The 22886-nt window shown below is 39.6% G+C and overlaps 1 protein-coding gene across 3 annotated transcripts in view; it reads left to right on the forward strand.

The window, feature by feature from the left end:
* LOC148819939 (sodium/calcium exchanger 1-like) overlaps positions 1 to 22886 on the forward strand; it is a 170428-nt gene that overhangs the window by 110397 nt on the left and 37145 nt on the right. For 2 of the 3 annotated variants that reach the window (XM_088934379.1, XM_088934378.1), the window contains exon 3: positions 22159 to 22265. In XM_088934379.1, the coding sequence (XP_088790505.1) occupies positions 22159 to 22265 (107 nt within the window). Of the gene's footprint in view, positions 1 to 22158; positions 22266 to 22781; position 22886 lie in introns of all 3 variants that reach the window. The other variant, XM_088934381.1, reaches the window with a different exon arrangement.

Raw genomic sequence — 22886 nt, forward strand, 5'->3', positions numbered from 1 at the left:
TCACAAACGTTTCTACCCAGAGAAGCATTGGATACAGATCTGTAGCCAAACCAAGAAGACACTGGGAAATATTTTCAGAAACTGGTAACACACAAAAATTCCCCAATTGCACTGCATTTAGCTTAGAAATGTACTGTAAACCCAACAACCTGGTTGCCAAGATGATCAGTTTCTGTTTCATACTGACCCTTCAGAAACACAGTCACATCTTCATCTGGTATGATGAACCATGCTCCTGACAAAACTCCTTTTCCCACTTACTGCACAGACTGATCTCATCAACCCCGAGGTACTTGATACCGCATTTTTCCTTTCAGAAAGCACGCCAAAATAGAGAGAAAAAAAGAAAGGGAAGAAATGAGAGCTTGTAATTACTCCACTCCTGTGCATTTCTTTTAATAAAGAGAAGTTTTTAGTTCCCTGCTAGAATATCTGAAATGGCAAACTGGGGTTTTCTTAACCACGGTCTGCTCAAATTTGAGGCAAAGAAAGTGTTTCAAAAATACCACTTTTCCACTACACCTGTTTACACCTCTGCTTTTATTCTGCATGATGAAAAGCCTGGGATATCTGTATTTTGGTTTCCAGTTTGGCTTGCCTGATTTAAAAAGCTGGATGCCATATTGAGCAGGTTTCTTAGGGGAGGTTTTACATTTTCCCATCTAACCTCATTGTCCAAGGCCCATACCCTCCCACACATTCCCCCAAGGTGATGAGTCTCCTTACAAACTAGGCCTGTGGCTTTATGGTCTCATGAGATCCTACCCCACACGCACAGTACCTTAAATATATAGATACAGTATATAATTACATTTATATACTGTAGCTCACTTTATCCCCAGTGCATCCTTTGCTGAGGAGAGCTATTTTGTGTCAATGGCCCCACTACACTGCAGATCAGGTAGAGACCTGTGAAATCATTTCACCTTTTCAACGAAGTGTGAAATTTAATTAGGGAGGCCATATTGTGCAAGTCCTGGGTAGAATTTAGCCAAGACACAAAAAATTAACACCTCTACTCTCAATTTTCTCCACCTCTTGGGTTTGAACATCAAAAGCTGTTTTCATAACAGTTTTTTTCTTTCACAGTTATTATTATAACAAATCGACAGATGATTTTGTTCATATAAAGAGCCTATTTACCTGGCAGTGCCTGACGATTTTTTAAATCTTATTGTTACCAGTTCCTGCCACGCAAGACGTGATAAAAAGTATTAAGCTTAAGCAGGCAGGGCAAGAAGCCATGAATGTGTGTTCTTTTGGCAGACAAGCTGCTAAAATGACATAAATTGGTAATCATTCCAGCCTAGGCCTTGAAGTGGTGCACTTTCAGCCGTTCTGTTGTCTGTGGAGAGGAAAGATTGCGTGCCAAGTTATTGCTGATTGAGGGTCTATGACCTGTGGTTTCAGAGTGAAGGGTAACAGACTGACACGCAAAGGCTTTAATATTTATTTAAATGATTAAATTCATTTTCACTGTACTGTCGGCAATTAATAATTAATAGCAGTGCTAATGATTAAGCTGTGTGTGAAAACACCATAATGTCTTTTGAATCTAAACAGGATGTTTACTTTTATTTTATAAACAATTGAATAGCAACTGGGAAAGAAGCAGCTCATTTCCAAAATTCTAACTTGGCCTTCAGCCTTTTAACTTATAAGTGCTGTAGGCTTGGGAGACAGCTCTGGCTTGGTGCGATTCAAACCTCAAATTAGAGGAGGTAGCAATATGACAGCAATGCTTTTGAATTTCAGTGTGAGACTAGACCATCAGGATGCTGCTTGAAGTAGGCCAGCTGGTAATTGTTGAATTTGAATCTGGTAATTACTGTCAGGTAAGGGAGGCTTTGGCTTTCTATGAATCTGCGATAAAGCAAATCTGCACCTGCACACCCACGCAGCTGAACGCCCATATGTTCAAGTCGCTATATCAGCGAAGACCCTATACAGCCAGCTGTGCGTAATTTACTTGTGCTCAGGTGAAGGTTTGCTGAGAGCAAACTGGAAGAGAAGCCACAGTGAGGAAACCTCTGAGGACCCAAGGGGGAACTACAACTCCTGCTACAGTATAAGAGGTGCTGAGGACCTCTAGGACAGAACAGTAAAGGACATTAAAGAGGTTGAGGATACGTATAACCCCCTCTACTGGGACAAGCTTGGGAATTTGCAACCAGCTAAATTCTGCAGCTCCATGAGGTTTGTTTTTGTGCATGTAATCGGGAAGGTTCAAGTGAACGACGTGATCCTGATTACTTCTCACGTCGGCTTTTGAACCCGTGAAGTGTATCCGATAGTCAAAGGGGCTGCAGGCCTTGCAGAGGAACATCTCTTCATGCAGTGTGATTGATGCCATTTTTGCAGCATGAATGATTTTCATTCCTCTCTGTTCTCTTCCTACATGATTGATCCGCTAAACAGTTTTTATTTAAATCAATGGCCTTATTTAATATGTCTGTCTCTCACATTTTCAGTTCTAATGTATGGATTCTGTCATAATAACCTTTCAATACCACTGCCTACTTACTGTATTTATGACAACTTTGCTGGAAGCTAATAATTTCAATAGGAGATTTGGTAGCAATGTAAATAATGTATTAGCAGAACCATTTCCCTGTTGTATATGAAAGTTACCTTTATTGATCTGGATTTCAAAATGTAGAACAATAATGCAGCAGTATATAGTACTGGAAATTACTCATCCTTCACATTTTGTTTTGACTGGCTTTGAAATTTAAAGATTGTTTTTTTTTTTGCGTGCAGGTCTTCTCATCATGAAGTCTTTTAGAAAATTCAGATCTAAAATAAGATAATAATCTAATTCTTGTAGTGGGGCAGTCTTTATTTTGACGTTAACTGCTTGAATTAATTCAGCTCAATGAAGGCATAATTCAGAAATGGAATGTAATTACCAAAACCTCACAACAACAAAATGTTGTGGCTATGCAGTCACCATACTAGAGTCATAATACTGCTTAATTCTAATAGTGAGAGGTTTTATATTTTAGGTGATAATATTAATGAAGAAAAGCAATATAAAATACAGAACTTAAAATAATTTTTGATTCATCCTCATTTTTTTAAATTGCCATTTACTTCTAAGTGTTAATACATGTGATTGGTTAGCAACAGTGAACAAGCCATGAACTTACAAACAAAATCTGGTGCATTTTAGCTGGGTCTTACCGTATATCTTTTCATGTATTGCTTTTTTACCCATTTAAAGGTGTCTTTTTAATAGCAAACGTGTAGTTCTCAGCATCAGCTTTTTTAAGTTAACTACAGTAAGACTCTTTTCAGATAAGCTGTACTGTGAGTCAATAAAACACAGGTGCCTGGCTTGTTGCAGTTTTGGTGCATTGACGTTTTTCACAAGTGTAAAGTAGTCCCCTTGTTGATTTAACAGACAAGGCCTACACATACTGTACTGCATGCCAGACTTTGGTGCACTTCTCCTTAGTTTCCAGAGGAAAGAAAAAAACAATGGAAAATTAAAGCACAAGGCAGCATATTAAAATGCCTTATGGTTCTGACCCTAAGTGTCTCAAAGGCATGCAGGGCCACAAGTGCAGATTAACAGCTTCCCTTTGATGTTCTTGAAAGGCTTTGATTTGGCCTTTACATCACAAAAAAACAATTAGACGCTTTGTCAATGGGAAGGAAACGCAGCGTATTCTACTGAGGCGCAGATGGTCACAAAACTGGGAAGAGTGTTGGCAGAAAATGAAGCCGTAATTATGCCATGTTTTGAAGTAATTGTACAGAAACTTTAGGAGCTCAATTTGCAGATGCGCAGAAGCAGGCATTTTCAAAGGCGATGCCCAGGCAGCTCTTGAAGTGGCATTTCTGTGAGAAATGGAAGGGCAGAGCGCGTCTCTCCGCCTCGATGTCCTAGTTTCCCAGTCAGGGCTTTGGTATTTATTGACTATGGTCAAGGTCCCCCAGGGGCCGCCCACAGCTGGGTAACTGCTTCCCCAGACTGGACGGGACCCGCAGTCAGCTGAGGCCAGCTCCGCTCACTGTCCAGCTGTGACTGCCATGCCCTGCACAGGCCGCCATCCTCTAACTCTGCAGCATCTGCTTCCCAGCTGTGGCTTCGTGCTCTGCAGTGCAGGTCAGGATCATGTGTGAACAGAAGCAGTCGGCACTTCAAGGACGAGAGCAGGCCAAGTCCAGTTGTGACAAGAAACAGGTTTCTCCGTATTACGCAGAAAATAAATCCAAGTCAGCTGAAGGGGAATTTCTTCCGATCGAAATAGGAGTTGCTATTATTAGGATTCTCGAACAGACTGTTTAAAACTGGAAACTGTGGGTTTCCTTTCTGAAGAATGAATTGAAATAAAACATACACACACCTGCAGGGGCTTATGCGGCCTTAACCCATAAATAGTATTTCTGCACACAACAATATACTTTTGACGTTTATAAGACTTTTTTATTCTGAATTCTCTTATTGTTTTACTGTAGTCACTAAATTAAAAGGTAATGGCTCCTTCTTCACTGTTCTCTTTCTTTACCAGTGTTTTGGATTTTGGTTTGGAGTACAGTACTGTCCTCATAACCAGTTTTTTTCTTGTCAGATTCTAATTTGATACAGCAAAAAAAAATCAATACCTGTAATAAAACTGGATAGCAATCTTTGAAACTCTATCTAGGAAAATTATTATTGAATTCACTTCTTACTGTTGCTCCATCCATGTCCTAATGACACGCAGTATGAATAGTTGTTCTCAAAAATTGTTTTTGCCAGTAGTTTAAAAGCAGTAGACTAAAATAATAATGTATGATTAAAAATGAGAAACAACACAGGAAAATATACAGTATTACGGTATATCACTGCTTAAGGGGTGACAGGTCAAAGTGGGGTGACAGAATTGGTGGAGTCTTAACTTATGGTACAATTCTACCATGTTTGAAATCCCTTACTTGTTACAGTACAGTATGTCCAGCTCCAGTAATAGCTAAAGGCTATAGACTATGAGATCTCAGTGGCAGTCCTGTTTAATCCAACAGATATATATTTTGGGCAGAGGGGGCTGTACTCTGTGCCAAGTAGACCTGATAATTTCATCCACCACTTTCAGCGGGAGTCTTAATTGAAGGCACATTTCCTATTGAATCCTTTAAAAACTCATCCAAGTCCTTTCAAAGGCTTTTTTGTGCTGGAGAATGGAAGACAGAATGGCAGGAGACGACCTCTGGGCTTTTAAATAAAAACATCTTTTGGAACATTTGAAGTCACCTTGAGGATTTTGCCATTTTTTCGTGCATTTTGTTCTGTACCCTATACGTAAAGGGCTGGATGAGTGTGAGCTTTAGTTTTAGTCTGAAGAAATCAGAAAGATAACAGCTGTCTTCACAGAGCGGGGTCAGCAGCTCCAGAGAGTCAATGGCAGATGCCAAACCATTGCTTTTAAAAACCGCATCAACGGTATGTTGTAACATGCTTTTTAATAAATTACTAACAATAACCTGCTCCTTCTGGTTAGAAAACTGAGTTGTGATTTAAAAATAAATCATTGAATGGTGACTTTCCTAAGCAGCAAGCGTTCTTTTTAATTTATGAATGTGTCTCTTCATTGACCACATAGCCTACAGAATCTGCCCTCTTTTTTTTCTACAGAGGAGTTACTAGATTCAGCTGACCGTGCTTAGAGTTTAAAAAAAGCTTACATTAACTTTCATTCAGATACTGTTATTATTTACGCATCCCGTTTTATACTTTCACTTTGCAAATATGCATCAATCTTCAGGATTTAGTGTTCCTGTATGAAGTTTGGTGGTGTTTTGTTGTTTTTTTTTGTCAGATTTTGTTCCATTGTTGATAGATGCACGCACACAGGACAATTTCAGGGAAATAAGTGTGTGGGAGGCAAAGTCATTTGATGGGAAAGACTAGTGGACATGGCATACCTCAGAATGATCTTGCATTTCAAGCGATCAGTAATTGTTTTAGTGCTATTTAACACCATCACAAATTGGTCATAGAAAATAATTATTGGAAATATAAATTTGAAGCATTTTTGAACACTTATATTTTTACCTAATTGTATTTACATATTACAATAAAATTTGAATTGTTATTATAAGTGTGTTAGTGGGTATGGAAGGGCCTTATTATACACCAAAGGCAATAGGTAAATGAAGACATTTAAAATACTTCATTCTTAGCTGCCAACTTGCTTGTTTTCAGTCGTTTCAATATTTTACTATATGATATTGATCAATAATGCCTGACCATTGCCACAACAGTTTTATGTTGATCCTTAATCTTCCATTAGCTTTTCAATAACAGTCTGCAAGTGGCACTTCCTAAGAGAATCATTCCCCATCCAAAAGTATATTACACTAAATGCTGTCTTTCATCCTGTCTCACAATGAAGAGATTTCAGAAGAGTTTCAAAAAGCAACCAGAGTGTGTCTATCCAATCAATACTCTTCCTATTCTGAGAGGGATTTGCAGTCCAAATTAATTTGGTGTGACATGGAGACAGCACAGGAGTTTAACTGGGGTAACTGGAGGAGAAGAGAGAGTTTAAACGAGATTGAAGCAAAGAATGAGTATATCCCAAAGGAGCTGGAGAAGATGAAGTACCCTTGAAGCACAAACAAAGAAATAGCTTTGTACTGTATGTTTCAAATTGCTATTTAAAAGAAGAGGTGACACTTTTGCTATTTAATGTCTTAATTGTTAATTTTTTTGGGAGCTGGGGTCTACGTGATTTTCTGTTTTGGTAAGACAAATCAAATTGCTTTTGAAGGTGTCATGACCAAGTGTCTGAAGCACTAGTAGGAACTTAATTTTTTGAATTTGTTATTCCACAGTGCTTTCCTGGCCAACTGCAGTGTCGTGATTAATCCAATGTCTGGCCCAAAATAAAACAGTTGCTTTATGAACAACCACCCTGTGGATGAAAGACTTGCAAGTTCTGAAACTCAACACTCAGTTTCATAATACAGTTGTAATGATGTCCAAAGATGAGACATCAGCTTTGTTTACAGTACATCAATGGAAATACAGCCTTGAATCGTCTGCCAGACAAAGCGATGTATGGCCACTGCTGACGCAAGTTATCATGTCAGCACCTTTCGGCTTTCTGCTCGTTAATTCCAAAAGAGGTTTCAAAGCGATGTTTTTATCTGCGAAAATTACAGGTGGTGGAAGTTTTATCGATAGAGAGTAGAAGTGGTTTTTTCTTTGTACTTCAGAGTGAGACTGCGACTTAGTCCAGGGTGCACTCATGACACCCGACAAAAGAGTGCCCTGTATGTGCTAGACACTAGGTAGAAGATAAGTTATCCCCACATTACACATGAGGAATTAATGGAGCAGTTTGAGGGAAGGATGAACTTAAAGGTTAAAGCTGACTGCAATTCTGCAGGGTGGAGCAGTGGTGAGAGGGTTAGCCTCGAAGCTCCAGAGTCCTGGGTTCAGTCCCAGCTTCAGACATGCCTCTCTCTGGAATTTTCCCAGTTTCCCAGTCTTTCCCAGGTGCTTTAGCTTTCTCCCCTCCTCCCAGGTTATTTGGCCTCGATATGGACTAGTGGATATCCTGTCCAGGCAGAGGAGCAGATGTATATTCCTGGTCCAGCCCAATGCTTATGGGATGGGCTCTGACTGGCCTCAGTCTTTTCCATGACAAGTGGATTTATGATAATGGTCAGTAGAGTATAATGGCAGTCCTGTACCTGTGTTCAGTTTTATGTCCTATTTATTTAGGGGATTGCTTTTGCAGGATATCATTGACAATGTTTTGGTGATCTGCTTCCAGGGATGCGGTCAAAGAGCTGATTTTTAGCTGTACAGGCTACATTTTTGTTGCTGCAAACACTGGCAATAAAAAGTCTGGCTTTGTGTTCAATGAAAAAAATCTTTCTTCCTGGCTTGGCAAATGGCGAAACCTAGTGCACTCATAGGGCATGTTGCTGTTTTATGTGGATTGTCATAGGAGTTCAATTTCAAGTGATTCGCCCTTCTGTTCCTGCATGAAGAAAAATTCACTGGCTACTTTTTTTTTAGCGCTTTTCAAGTTCTCGGCGAAAGATGAGGCTTACAGCAGGATTGTAAATTGTTATGTAATGAAGTGATTAGGGATTTGAATGGGCCCAGAGCAGTTTTCCCAAGCCCTTGCAGTAATGATTCTTCATACCGGTACTTACGAACAGCAATTCTGGTGAATGTACTGTGCAGTAACATGAATTTTGTCGTCTAGTGAGAATTTATTTTTGGAATTAACATAGTTAACTGTTTTTCCAAATGTGTCAGCACCAAAAATGCTACAAAAATTAACGGTTGTTAATTAGGGCATCCAATTAAGCACGTTTCCAGTGTTTTGGTTTGTATCTCAACTGGTTCTACATCCTTGACTGCTTATTGTCTCTCCTGCCTCTGCTTCTGATTAATCCCAGGGAGGGGGGTGAGGACAGGCAGCAATCAAGCGATGGGTTTTAGCGTCAGAGGTAAGATGAAGTGACGCTGACATTCAGGATGGGGAGGTGAAGTTGTTTTGGTGGTTGTTCAACCCTGGTTTGCAGCAGAACAAAGAGAAAATAAGCTTCTCAGCAAGATGTGCGGATTTTGCATAACCATTAGCAACCTCTGTGTTAGAAAGAAAGCTGGCACGCTGTTAATCATTGTGATATATCTGGTATGACATTCCTTTGAAGAAAATGTCAAAGAATTAAGATTCTGTAAAGAATTTAATACACAGACCAATGCCCCCCCCCCAGGGCTGTGCAGTTAGTAATGTGCCACAAAAATGCTTCCCCTGCACAAGGCGGCATTCGGCCTTCAGAAGGACTTGCTGAAGCTCCATATTTGGGCAAGTGTGCAACAGAGAAAAAAATAATAATTGCAGCTACCTAGTGCGTGCATAAGTCGTGGGATAAAATGAAAAGCAAAGAGAAGTGCAATCGAGTTTAGTGTGCAAGGTAATCCATTCTTACAAATAAATACGTTACTTCCTTGGTAAATTACAGCTCATTGGAGATGATCAAAAACAGGAACAAGTTACTTGTGGTACACTGACACATTTTAAGAGGTAGAGTATGTCTATGATGGGGCTTAAGTTTTTTTAGTTCTAGAACTAAAGCATATTTTTGGGGGGGCCCATAAGTTAAGTCAATTTTTTTAACCTATGATTTACCTCTGGCTAATTATAGTGACTGTTCGACTCAAAAAGTTTTTTAATCTAATTGTCTTAAGTCCCTACAATGACGGAAGATGTGCCAAAAAGAAATGATGAAGCACTAGAGGTGATAAAAATGGAACCAGTTCATTAGTACGCTTTGCATAAGTTAGGACATTTCAATTAGATTAATTCCATTTCTAAATGGGACTTTCAATAAAAAAGATGGATTGTTTTCATTCTAGGTTCAAAGATGAGTCTTACTCTGTTCTTGACAGGCAGACCACAGCAGACAGATTACTTTGATTTCAAGAAGTATTTCCACTGAGTGAATGAGAGTAAAATGAGGTTTTATCAAGTTATCCTCATTTCTCGAAGTCCAAAAATGTTCTTTCTGGTACCAGTTCTGGTACCACAAACGGGTGCAAAATGCATTTAACCCATCTGTTCTGCAGCTCCTACTAATGCAAAAATGAAAGCTACTAATGAAAGCTTCTTTTTACCCCTATTCCAAGACCATTTCTTATTACACTGTTTCAGCTTTCTGAAAAAAACATCTAGTTGCATTATTTTTCCAAGAAATCCCTTCATTTTATTTTGAGAAGTGTTCTTTTGTCTTCATTTGTTTTCAAGTGGAATTGGCGAAACACCTGTGGTTTGAAAAACCTGAATGATTTTCCTTTGTAGTTGTGTTCAAACATTCTTGTGAAAACATAGGTTAAATTACAGCACCTGAACTCTGGTAAAAAAAAATAAATAAATAGGTCAAATCCCATAATGCCAGTTTTAATTGTTAGTGTTCTCACGTATTACATTTGAATAAATGCTAGACAGTTTGTCCAATCTGAGTTGCTTCCTGCCTTGTGCTCATTGTCTGCCAGGTTAGACTCCTGCTCACCACAATCGTAACTAAAAGGTTCAGTAATTAAAAAATAATGTGTGGACATTTAACAATAACAACAATGATGAGAACAGCATTGCATTGTGACAGGAGAATAAAACATTTGATCTCTGTGCCTCAGGATATTGAAATGATTCACAGTTTAAAGAAACTGTATATGATTAGTTAATGTACAGTATGTAGTTTAAGTTCTCTTTAACTGGCTTTAGTTTTCTGTTGTTTCAGTACCTTCTTCTCTGAGGTATAGAAATATATGTGAGTTTTGCTGTGCATTGAGCATTGCACTAATATATTACATAATGCTGTAGGCCTACTGTTCAGTCATTTGATCACTTTTGACTTGTTCTAGAAACAAGATTTAAAACGTACATTTTTAAATCTTGTCTGCATCTAAAATCTACCCACACACTCACCCACAAATAGTTTGCTCACAAACAACCTTCCTCTTCAAAACAAATATTGATTTGCAAAGTGGTGCAAGTCCACTTGTCATGAATGAATCATTCTCTTTTAATGGTTGGACCTTTGTTGTCCTGGAAGTTGTAGTCCCAGCAAGCTGGCTGCAGTCTTTGTCAAAATTATTGCAGTTGAACCCAGCCGTTTCATTTCTGATGTGTCATTGTGTGGTTTTACACCAGCGGTCCTTCAGTGCTCATTGGTCCTTATTCATTAAGTTGTCAGTAAATTTAATAGGATGTGTGGTGCAAATATGTAAGGGTCTTATTGTCTCGAATAGAAAACCAGTCCTTTGTGTTTAATAAAGTTTGTTTTCAGACTGTTTAATATTTGTATTGCCTGATAGACATAACCTCTGGTGGAAGACAGTCACTGTAGTTGGCAATAATCTGGGTGTTCTTTCGCTGTCGCTGACCTGTTGGGCTGTAAAAGTACTTTAATCAACAGGACTGGAGCTGCTACAGTACCTGCCGCTGCAGCTCGGACCTCTACATGTTCTCTGCACGCATGTGCATGTTTGAGCTGTCTGGTCTCTTTTAACCTTAGTTTTTTGAGTCCGGTTTTTCATCTGATTAGCTGGTTACGCTTTTGAAGTGCTTTGAGGGAGTGAACTCTGATCCACTTTCAAGTTAAAACAAAACTGACTTTTGGATTTTTAGCAAGGTGAAGAACAGCAGTTGCTATGGTTACATGGACTGTTTGTCTTGAGATGTCTCATGTGATGGTGTGTTACAGATACGACTCTGCTGCTCTTCACTGCATTCCCCGAAATCTGTATGAACTGAGCCCCGTGTGCTGGTCCCCAGTGGCCTTTCTTAATGTCAGATGAAAGAGCTCAAGGGCAGCACTGTTTTAAAAATATTTTATCACTCTTATACAGCTTTTTTTACGGTGCAGTAATGAAATCAGTACAGTATAAACATATCTTTTCCTTATACACAATAATAGCATCTTGATATTCTAGGTTGTGACAGGCACTATACTTCATGTACTTTGACTTTTTCCATTTGGGGAGCTTCAAAAGTTAATATCGCTGCTGCAGTTTATAGCAACTGGTTTTGATTTTGTTTCGGATTCCATATGTGCCATGTATTAGGGGTGTTACCCCAGCGTCCTGGCCAAATTTCCCATTGGCCTTTACCAATCATGGCCTCCTAATAATCCCCATCTATGAACTGGCTTCATCACTCTGCTCTCCTCCCCACTCCCCACTACTACTCCTACTACTACTTCTTAGTTTTTTCCTTATCACTGGTTCAGCAGAGTCTCCCAGTCTTGTAGCTGCTTCCAGTTTCTTCCATGACTGAATAAGAGGCAGGTGGTGAGGTGGGGAAGAATAGTGGTTCAGCATCACGCTTCAGAATATTGTGTGACCTCTTCCTTTCTTCACGTCCCCATAATCACACACATGCGTTAGAAGAACATGAGAAAGGTCACAACTGAGTATCCTACGAATTAAACTTCAACAGCTTGGGTGGGCAGTTAGTCCCCCTTTAAGTATTACTTAAAATGAATTGTTATAATCAATAAATTTAATAATTAAATAAATTTGATTTTAATTAATTGTGTTCATTAAAGTTAACTATTGATTAAAAGTATTATCAATAATTACTCATTGTTATCCCATAGCTGTTTGGGTAAAGAAACACTTTGTGATTTCGGACCTAAATCCTTCTCAGATTCCATGTGTATCCTAGCCTCACTGTTGGTCCTGAAGCACTGTCTGATCTGGCTTTCTTAGTATTTTTCAGGATTTAAAGTAATCCTTAAAGGAGTTCACTCTTGAGATTTCTTTTAGATGCTGATTCTATTGGCACACAACAGTATAGAGGAAAGGGGTGAATATACTGGTTATGCCTTAGGTAATATATTAGGTATAATATAATGTATTAGGTAACACCTAGTGCCTTAATTTGGGAAAATTAAGATGACATAACCACATCCTGCATTGAGCCCCATGTCCAGTACAGTGGCAGCAGCAGTGTAGAGTGGTGGGCAGGGGCTGGACTCCTAACCAGAAGGTTGTGGACTCAGATCAGAGGTGAGAGACTGCTGTTGTACCCTTGAGCAAGGTCCTTCAACCAAATTGTTCCAGCAGTGTGCCTAGCTGTATAAATGGGTTCTTTGCTGTGGATTAAGGTGTCAGACAAATCTGTTGTGAATAAATTAGTAATAGCCTTGCTAATGCAAATCCTTTTAAGTGTTGGAATTGTTTTTTCCTATAGAAGCAAAAACAAAAACTGTGCCCTGCTCTTTCGATTTGAGAGGACGGATCAAAATGTGGGTGCTAACTCAAAGGAGAAATAAAGAAAATAATGTTTGCAAGAAACAGATTCCTTAAGACTGTTTGTGATCACCATTTGTCTTTGTCCTTTTTGTTCTTGCCAGCAGAAATAAATGTAATGCTTGTTTGAGACATGGAGCCATTTTCAGTGACTGAAAGACAGGTGGAGAACAATGCACAGACAGTAACAGAAAGTGACAGATGACAGGGAGAGGCAGCTACAGAAATTGACTGGAGCTACGGCGCATAAATCACGAGAGAGAGGGAAGTTAACAGGAATTGGCTGGAATAAATTTGAAAAAAAGCAAAGTAAGCACTTCAAAGGCCTGGCTTTCGATTTGAAGATGAAGCTAAGCCATCTTGATGAGACAAAGGCTTTGCCTGGATCACTTAAGAAGTACAAGCTTAAATCGGAAGAACACAGAATCCTACTGGTGGTTGCCTCTATGTTGAGCCCTTCTTGCTCAGAAGTAGAAAAAAAGGTTAATAGAATAGAGAGGCAGCATCAGAGAGGCAGTCAGGAGGGGGTTGTCAATGGCTAAAGAGGTCAAAATGAACTAACATTGTGGAAAACAGAGGCACGAATATGAATCAGTTCTGGCTTGGAATGTAAGCAGTGGTGCTCTCATAAACCTAAATGGCATTTCAATTGTCCACTCTTGAAAAATGGACAATATTTTGAAATGCTTTCCCACAGCTGCAAGGACCGTTTCTGAGTACTGAACTTCAACTTGGGCTGTAATCCTCCCAGTTATACTGTAGATTTAATCACAATGCTCTGATCAGAAACGTCTGAAAACGCTGATTAGATGCAAAACTATTTCAATACAGACAACTTCCATAGCGTAGGCAGTAAAGTTGAGAAAAGGAGCAGAGCTTTGGTCAAATGTGTTCAGAAAGTGGTTTCGATTACCACTGCAGGGATAGCTCCCCCTCCTGTACATAAGTGCTGTATTGTGTTCTATAGGGATTGGCTGTGTGTGCTGCGTGAATATGCATGTGACACAAGTCATTGTTGATGAGAATGTGGGCCAGCCTTATGTGCAGAAGTCCTGAAGAACAGACTCCAAGCCCCTTTTAGATAACATTTTTGATGAGAAAATTGTGCGGATGCTTATTTTTTTAATATTCCACTTGTCACCCTGGTCTGCAGAATTACATCTAAAATAAAAATTGGTTTCAAAGATAAAGGTCATGCATCGCAGAAAGAAAATGATTTTTATGCTTCTGCTGTGCACTGCGTTAGTGAGTTTTGCATCCATATCATTGTAGTTTGATTGGAAGGTCTGACGTTAAAGGGATGAAGTGAACTTTTTAGTTAATGCAGTTATCTTGCTTCTTTATTTTTCATTTTAGTTCCTGTTGTAACAGTTATTTCCATCTAATATGTTCAGCTTAAAAATAGAGAGAATCAGATATGTGTAATATTTATCATTATTATTTAAATAGCTTAAGAGCATGTTTTAATATTTCAGATTAGGGTGTGTGCACAGCAATATAACCTTGCCCTACTACAAATCAAAGGTTGCAAGCCAAATTTTAATAATTAATGGGCAGTACTGATCTTCATGATCTCTAGAGCTTTTATTAATGCAGAAGAGTAATAGCTGTAACAAGTATTACAATAAGTAGCTAAACCACATTCATTTTTCACACACCATTTCTTTTGTGCTGTGGTCTGTTTGGAAGATAATGCCACCCCAAAACCACAGTGCTAGGATCTGGAAATAAGCTCCTGTATATTGTTACAAATAGGGGTTATGATAATAAAGAATACCGGAAATAGGCCAAGTGGATGAGCCAAAAATTAAATTAAATAATCATAACCCCCCCACTTGTAAATGATTTTGCCAAGAATATACTGTACCCGAGTGGATGGTATAATTAGAGACACCTGGGTTATTTGTTCTCTGGCCCAGCTTTGGTGAAAAGAACAATAATTCAGACACACTGGGTTAAACAAATATGTATTAATATGACATGCCAATGACACACTTAACAACACACCACACTAATATACAGTTCAACATAGTTACACTATGTACAAATGTACAAATGAGGCATCCCAGAGACCTTCAGCCTGACCACCCAGAAAAACCCCAGACTGCTACCAAGCATTCAGATCCTGTATAACACTTGCAAAGGCCAGAAGAGATAAAGCTGCTTTCTAAAGCAATAGAATATGACCTACAGTTTAATCTCTCTCTATTTATAAATCGGGATGCTGCAAAGTGAATGGGAAACCTATCCTCCTATTCTAAAACTGCATGCACAACCAGTATAACCATTTTTAACCAAGGGATTCTCTATATAGGAAATCAGAGTTTCTATTGGCAAGCTCTCTTAACAAGGTTCAAATACTTACAGTAAATCTTTTCTGGTCTGTATGGATGATCTGGACAAGGAGCTCTTGCCTTCTGCCTTTCTCTCTTTTCTTTTTGTCTCTGTCTCTGTTCTCCTGTCCCTTCTCTCCCCTCTGTTCCTGTCTGTTTTATGCTGTGTTTCTGGACTGTTGATTGACACTTAATCATTCACGCAGAACTTAACTAACTAGGGTAAACCAGAGGATTCCTTTGATCAGTGTCTTACATCCAGCACAACTATCTAAACACCATAGTTCTTTTTTTTTCCTTTCTTTGAACTTCAAATGTTTACCCTAGCCAGGTGTTTACCATTATTTCTAGATTCGTAAAGATGCAACAGTATACATCAATTTCAATCATCAGTTTCCCTACGGGATTAATAAAGTATTATCTATCTATCTATACCACATATCAAAATGGGTGTTATCAACACACTTTGGGTTTAGGTCTGTGCACAGCATGAAATTAAGTATTTCAATTTATGTAACCTTATATATAAACAGTGCGGTGGCTAAGGATCTGCGCCTGTGGCTGGAAGGTTGCCGGTTCGTATCCCGCGGCCGGCAGAGGAATCCCTGAGCCCCTAAGCAAGGCCCTTAACCCCAACTGCTCCAGGGATGCCATATAAATGGCTGACCCTGCACTCTGAGCCCAGGCGTCTCTCCCTGTCTGTGTCTCTCATGGAGAGCAAGCTGGTGTATGTGAAAAGACAAATTCCTAATGCAAGAAATTGTATATGGCCAATAAAGTGATAAAAAAAATAAACGGACAACTCTAAGCATATTCAGTCTACAGTTCCAATCTCATAGTTTTCTAGTAAGCTTATTTTATGCTTGATTGATCTCCTAAATAAAGACTATTTGAATGGAGGTATTGGACTTAGAATTTCGGCAATTATGACTTCAGAGGCTGAAGCTTGGTTTGGATTGCTGTTGTTTTTGAGGTTCTGACATGGAGCCTCTAGTTCTTCACCTTTTCTTTGTTTTAAAATTACAATGCATCCAAAGTCTTGTTTTTACAGGTTCATTGATTTTAATTCTGTGTAAACTGCACTTTCATGCTATATTCTTCCCTGTAAAAGGGATTATGTGCAGAACAGAGTGAACTCATTAATGTTTTATTCCTCTCAGGAGTTTGAGTGCAGATCAAGTCACATGTCATTTAAGAACAATAAGTGTGTTCTCTTGTATTGACTTACTTACTGTGCAGTTGCATAAGGATTTAGTCACCCTTGAAAATTACTACTTTAAAATTCTGCAGGAAATGTAATTTTAAAAGATCCTGTAGCCACATGGACTACAAATGTCAAATCTGTTATAATATTATTAATTAGAAAAAAACGTATGTTAGTCCAGACCTACCAGCCAATAATTCTACAAAAAATGGCATTATATTTTTAAAACATATTAATATAGGCAAGTTTATAAACAAGAGGACTTCATTTGATCCATTTAACATGTTTGGCTTTGTGTAAAGGTGCACACACTTGTTTCTCTGTGAGCTTTAAAACTCCTTTTATTTAAAGCTTGTGACCCCAGGGTTTAAACTCCTCTTTGCCCAAATGGGAAAGGGCAAATTGTTTCCTTCAACAGCTCTGTTTTCCAATCCATGACTTCTGGAAAGTGCCAGCCAGCCCCGACAGCTAACAGTGTGCAGCAGGCATCAGTATGTTGGCCTGAAGATGATGTAAGTGCACTTTGTTAGGAAAGTGTTGCATTTCAGGCTTCACAGGCTGCATCTGGACAGTGTTGAATATTAAGGCACTTTGGGTGGTATCAGCAGGTTTATTAATAGTGGTTACAACATCAGTGAATTGTGCCCCTTGGTCCATGAGTTCAGCGTACCACAAAAACAAGTTAACAGATCATCAAATTTTGTCAGGTCATAACATTGCTGGATTCCTTTCTTCCAGGTGTTTGTCATTTCCATATGTTCAATTACAAGTAGTACTACCCTTGGAACATAGTGAATGTAAGTGAACAGTGAGCAGAACTCTAGTGCCATTCAAGAGAAAATGATGCACTCCATCTTTAGTGACATGGTCTACTTTCATGAATCTCCCTTCTGGTCCTGCTCTGTGGATTCTATTCACCCTGGACTCTTAATGTCTAATTAAATTGGCAAATGACTTGCCCAATGCAAATAGCTGCTTAATCTGATAAACCAAGTGTTATCTGTTAAACATTTTAAGTTGCTTTCCAGCCAGCCAAAGCTGTGCCCTCAACATCAGCAAGATTATGTAATCACAAGATTTCCAGGTAAACAACATGCATGATTTATGTACATGTATGGTAGTCCTGTAACTAGACAGGGAATTACGGAGTTGTGCAGTGAAGATGAAAGAAAAATGCACTTAAATAGTATGAAAATGTATACTGGAATGTGCAGCTTTGTGTCTAGTTAAACTGAACAAACCAAACAGCAGACAGGGTGTTGTTGTGTTTATCCCAGTGCAACTTAAAACAATGTCTTAAACGGTACTTGAACTTCGGTACACATGCAAGTGTTAATAACAGCCAGTGAAGCCTCATTTAGTCATTCTCCTAAACATTAAGGTTAATTCACCATAGGTTACTTTCTACTTTCTATACATCAGCTTCTGTGGCTGTTGCAGTCTGTAAAGCTCATTTCCAGTGCTTTGCCTGAAAATGCACAAGCCAGACAGCTCTGCCGGTTAAGACCCAGAAGCACATCTAGTGAAAGGGCACCCAGGCTCGTGACATCACAGCGAGGACAATCTTGTCTCACAGGCTTTGCTTGCTGTTGAGCAAATGAGTGACATAGAGAACATTGTGAATACCCTCTCCATGGAGTGCTGTGTTTTGGGTCCCCATTCGTTACTGAGGCCTCTGTGTTTGGAGGCCAGGAGGCAAAAAATTGGACTCGGAATCCCCTGCCATTTCTTATTCTTTCCCCTTTAAGATAACGAATAAAAGTGAATAACGTTTTCTAAAGGTTAGCTAGCCCCTTCATACAATTTACCCAAACCCTCAAACAGTATGTCATTGTTCTGAAGTTTACCTCAAGTTGTCTTGCATACCAGACCATATGATGATGAATCCGCAGCCTTGATCAGAATCCACGCTGTTGTGCGAGTACCAATAAATCTGCCAACGAGGTCTGTCGAGCTCCGGGACATCAGACCTCTGATATGTTATTGTACTGTATATGAGAACTGGGGTGCTCTCTTATACTTCACATACTGGAGATGATCAAGATAGTCCCAGGAGATAAACCTAGGGGTTTCAGCTAACCGTTTAGAGTGTTATCTGCCTAAAGGAAGATGGATCATCAACCATAGCTGCAGTGTAGCATTACTGATTAGCACTGTTACAATGTCTACCTTGGGGCTCAGGACTGGCTCTAGGAAAAGACAGAACCGACTTGGAGGAAGACGAGCCCCGTGGAGAATGAATGAATTAATTAACTGTGTGAAAGACTCGGTACGTGGCTGAGCGTCGGTGACTCATCTGACTCGGAGTAGTCTTCCTCAGAGAAGGCAGGGGCTTGTGTGACAAGAGGGGACCGTTTAGGTGGGCGTGACGGCAACATGTCTAGGCAGCACATTGAAACTAAATTGCACATGACTGCAGGCCGTCTTCAAGCATGATTCTCTCTCCCCTGGAGAACCAGCCCCTTGTCGGCACATCACCCTTTATCACAGCAGCCATCTGCAAACACTGACCTTTAACCCTGTAGGCAACACAGAGAAGCAGTAGCCTTTTTTATTTCTTCCCAGCCAGAGCACAGTGTGTAACATTGAGTGAACTGGTACCATTATAGACAATAATCCAATTCAGGGAGAAGCCTAATGCCTGAGAGACCAGAACCCAGAATGACTAATTTGTCGTATTGGCAGACAGTGCAGTAGATGCAGGCAATGGCAAGTGTCATTTTCTGAGTTATCGCTCTAGCTGAGAGTTGGGCACTGAGGGGTTTAGGTGTTAATGCTGTTTTATAATGGGAAAAAAGAAGGTCAAGAAAGAAGCCAGCAAGCTGAATATTAACTGCAGAGTTGGAGGGAAGGCCTTTTCATTGTGCCTGGGGGTGAATAATTCTGTCGAATGTGCATCACCTACTTCATCATAATGAACAACCAGAGTCTCCTACAGTAACTTCCTTTTAGTCTCATGACATGAATACATAGTGTGAGATACAATACAAATTCTATAATATTGTAGCAGGGAACCAGTGTGCATTAACAAAATGATGTTTTTTTTTTCCTGACACAATAGAAGATATATTTTTAACTTTGTATGTTCTGTCCAGTCAAAATGCAATGAATGCTTGTTGTGTTGATCCGAATGTGGTTAAAGGCTTCCCTGCTGTCAAATGCACTTTTCAGCTTTTATCAGAACTTGGCCTGCCAGTGAAATTCTGGGCATTGCTACCAGGAGAGAAGGAATGATTAATTCAAGCACCAGAGTATGAAATCAGCTGTGACATGTGAAGAAAAGTTTCCCCTATGTAATCAAAACATGTTTCGTTCCAATGTTAAACTATGACAATGGAAAGAAGCAGGAAAGGACTGAAACTTCTTCCTATCCAGTCTGTTCAGATTTAAGTTCATTTCTCTGAGTGAATTGTACAATATTGTCTTGTGGTACACTTGGCTGCACTGGAAAAGCTGGGCTCTGGGTTGTCATTCTGTAATCAATGGAGCCTCTATTGGAGATTTTAAAATAATTAACGGGCCAAAGTGTGAGTTTGAGATATGGACTTACTCAGCAGGTTAACAGAAATCCTATTGGTCTGTGTCCAAAGGGAAAGGGCTCAATAAACACATTTCTGAAATGTGTGAGAGCTCCAGGGGGATTCATACTGTAGGTCAGAGTGTGAATAATCTATTTCGTCTCTCCTCCTTTCTTCTGGATCTGAAATAACAGCACAAAAGTGCTGTCCCCGACATTTGTGCTGGGAGCTCTTCCATTTCGTGCCTCGACTACAGAAGAGCTCCGGACTTCAGTAAGAGCAGGATTGAGGAAATTGTACACTCGTTTTTTTTATTTTAAAAAATACCCATGCAAGTTCAGGGATAAAGTATGATAAATGGGAGAATCACGAAATAAAAGTTTTAATTTTGTATTTCTTTGATGTATGTCTGTTATTGATTTAATGATAATTAAATGATAGATTTTTAGCAAATCAAATCTCAGATCTGAAACAAGCTACTGTATGGCTTTCTCAAGGTGTTCTTATTCTCTTCAGAAGATATGAAACCACTACATGAAGGAGGGAAATTCTGAATTTTGGTGTGTTTAGATATGATTTTTTTCCATTTTGATTTGGGAGGGAGATAAATGCTTCATTGATTAGGATGTTTCAAGCTTTTTACATCCGTGTGCAAGAACTTTGATGAAACATCTTCAATGCTAATCTCAATGCAATAGAAGCCCTTCATAGATTGAGTCACAGACCAGAGGAGCCCTCCTAGACTGAGTCAACTCAATCTAACTATTAAGTCATCAAAGATAAATATACATCAATTGACATCATTTAATTTGACCTTTTAAGACCACAATCAAAAAACTCAAAATCAATTAGCCTGTGATTAACAACTCAGCTGGAGCAAAAACTAGAATAGACCGTGTTACTGCAGGACTGGGGTTGGCAATCATTAACGCAGTGTTAACCCAGTCACATTTTTTGGAGGACATTAAAAATGTTCCACACTTCTTTAAACTACACCCACTTTATAGACATTTCTCCGTTGACCTAACTAGATCTAGGAGGCTTCAAATGCAAGAAGGACAGACGCAGTCCTGAGCAGCTAGACTGGAAGCAGCCTCTCTCTCTGAAGTTCACAATTTGCCCTGCCTGTGCTAGGAAGCCAGATGATGTCACTTGCCTGCTCTGGTCAGGAATCCACAGTGGCAGTGCACATTTGGTCCAGAACCATTCAGACTGCAGCCGGTCGAATTGGGTGGGCTCCTGCGGGACTGCACAGCACCTGTGGGACCTCCTCCTCCAAATAGTTTGAGGGACTGTCCTATACCATGTTTCAGTAAGCAGCAAGATTAGGACTATCAGGACTGTCTCAAATTGCTGTGCTATAGACATTTGGAAGCAAGGCATAGAAGATTGAAAATAAATGCCTATTCTGAATTTTATCAGGTCAAAAAACGGTCACCAGAGGGGAAAAAAAGCAACTGTATCCCAGTAAAAAAGAGGAGCACAGGGTAATAAAAGCACTTTTTGCCTTTCAAATCGTAGCCCTCACATGTGAGCTCATCTTCTGTTTCCTCACAACCTGTGGAAAGAAAACGACAGGCTTAATTTAAGTCATGTTGACACTTTTTTATTCTAATGTTGTTTTGCCCTCTAAGCTAGTAGTTAAAAAAGTCATGATAATAATTCATGTTAATTTATTCTGTCTGCCTGGAGAAATTAAAGCTTCTAAAAATAGTCTTTTTGTTATGTGGAGAAATCAGCTTGTGATTCTAATGGGCTTGACAGAGGACGTTATTGATCCACTTTCCCAAACTTTAGTTGATGGTCAATTATTCGGAATCGATTTGTTAGCCTTGCAAATAGGAGCATTAAAGGCAATGTTCTATGGTTGTGTTTCAAAAAGGAATCGCTAAGATTGTGAAGTGCATTGTAAAAGGCAGCCATGGGCGAAAGAAATTTAAATTGCTACTGAGTACATACCTTGGATAGCTAATTTTTACAGTATTGTTCACCTCTGCCTTATGCAATAATGTGGAACATTAAAGCTGTTAGTGTGCTGAAGAAGAAGAATTTAAATTAATAAGAATTACTGTGGAAAGATCTGTCTGCAGAATGTATTCCACTACAAGTTGTTTGAAATATGTCACCAGTTTGTTTTCTGTTGTTTTTGCTCGATTTCAAAAACTCTGTTCATTACAAAGCATGATTTTATCCAAGTTCTCTTCTTCCCCGATCACCTCCATCTTTTTTTTGTGTGTGTGTCCTTATAAGCTTGGCTGCAGCCTTTCTTGTCTTTACTTCCTGTCTTGTTTCCTTACTTCCTTTTTCCTGCAATTCTGTATTCTTTCTCTGTTTCAGCAAAACTATAAAGGTCAAAGTAATTGATGACGAGGAGTATGAGAAAAACAAGAACTTCTTCGTTGAGATTGGAGAGCCCCGCCTGGTGGAGATGAGTGAGAAGAAAGGTGGGGGACCTGCTCTGTGGGCCAGGGCTTCCCTGCCTGACCTGTCTCCCCCACCCCTCTCCGGTCTGGGACTGCGGGGCCTCCTCTGCAGCCAGGCTGGTTCACTGTAGCACTGCGCACATTCACACCACTAGGGGGCAGCGCAAAAGGAGGCGGAACCTCACAATCTGGGCAAAGCTGGTTCTACAGTTTTGGCATAAGGCATAGTTATATACTGTACTACACATAGTTAAATTAAGTAAAGCAGCGAAGGGGTATTACATGAAGCTTTAATAGCATGCAATCAAAAAGAACCACAGTCCTTTTACAATCACAACCTTCTGAGGCTGCCCTTTGTCCCGCCTTGTTTGCACTCTAAAATGACGTGAATGTGCGCAGACTGTCTCCTGTCATGACATCTCACTAACCACCTGACCACAGGGTTGAGTGCGATGCCAAGGAGTTTGGAAATGTGTGTGTGTGTGTGTGTCATTCCAGCCTCCCCCCATTGTTTGAATCTGTCTTGTGTCCCCACAGGAAGACCATTACCATTAAAATTCTTGACCGCGAGGAGTATGATAAACAGTCCTATTTCTACGTAGAGCTGCAGGAGCCAATATGGAAAAGGCGAGGATGGGCAGG

This window comes from Atractosteus spatula, chromosome 15 (genome assembly GCF_055471065.1).
Source record: "Atractosteus spatula isolate fAtrSpa1 chromosome 15, fAtrSpa1.hap1, whole genome shotgun sequence".
Classification (NCBI taxonomy): Eukaryota; Metazoa; Chordata; class Actinopteri; order Semionotiformes; family Lepisosteidae; genus Atractosteus; species Atractosteus spatula.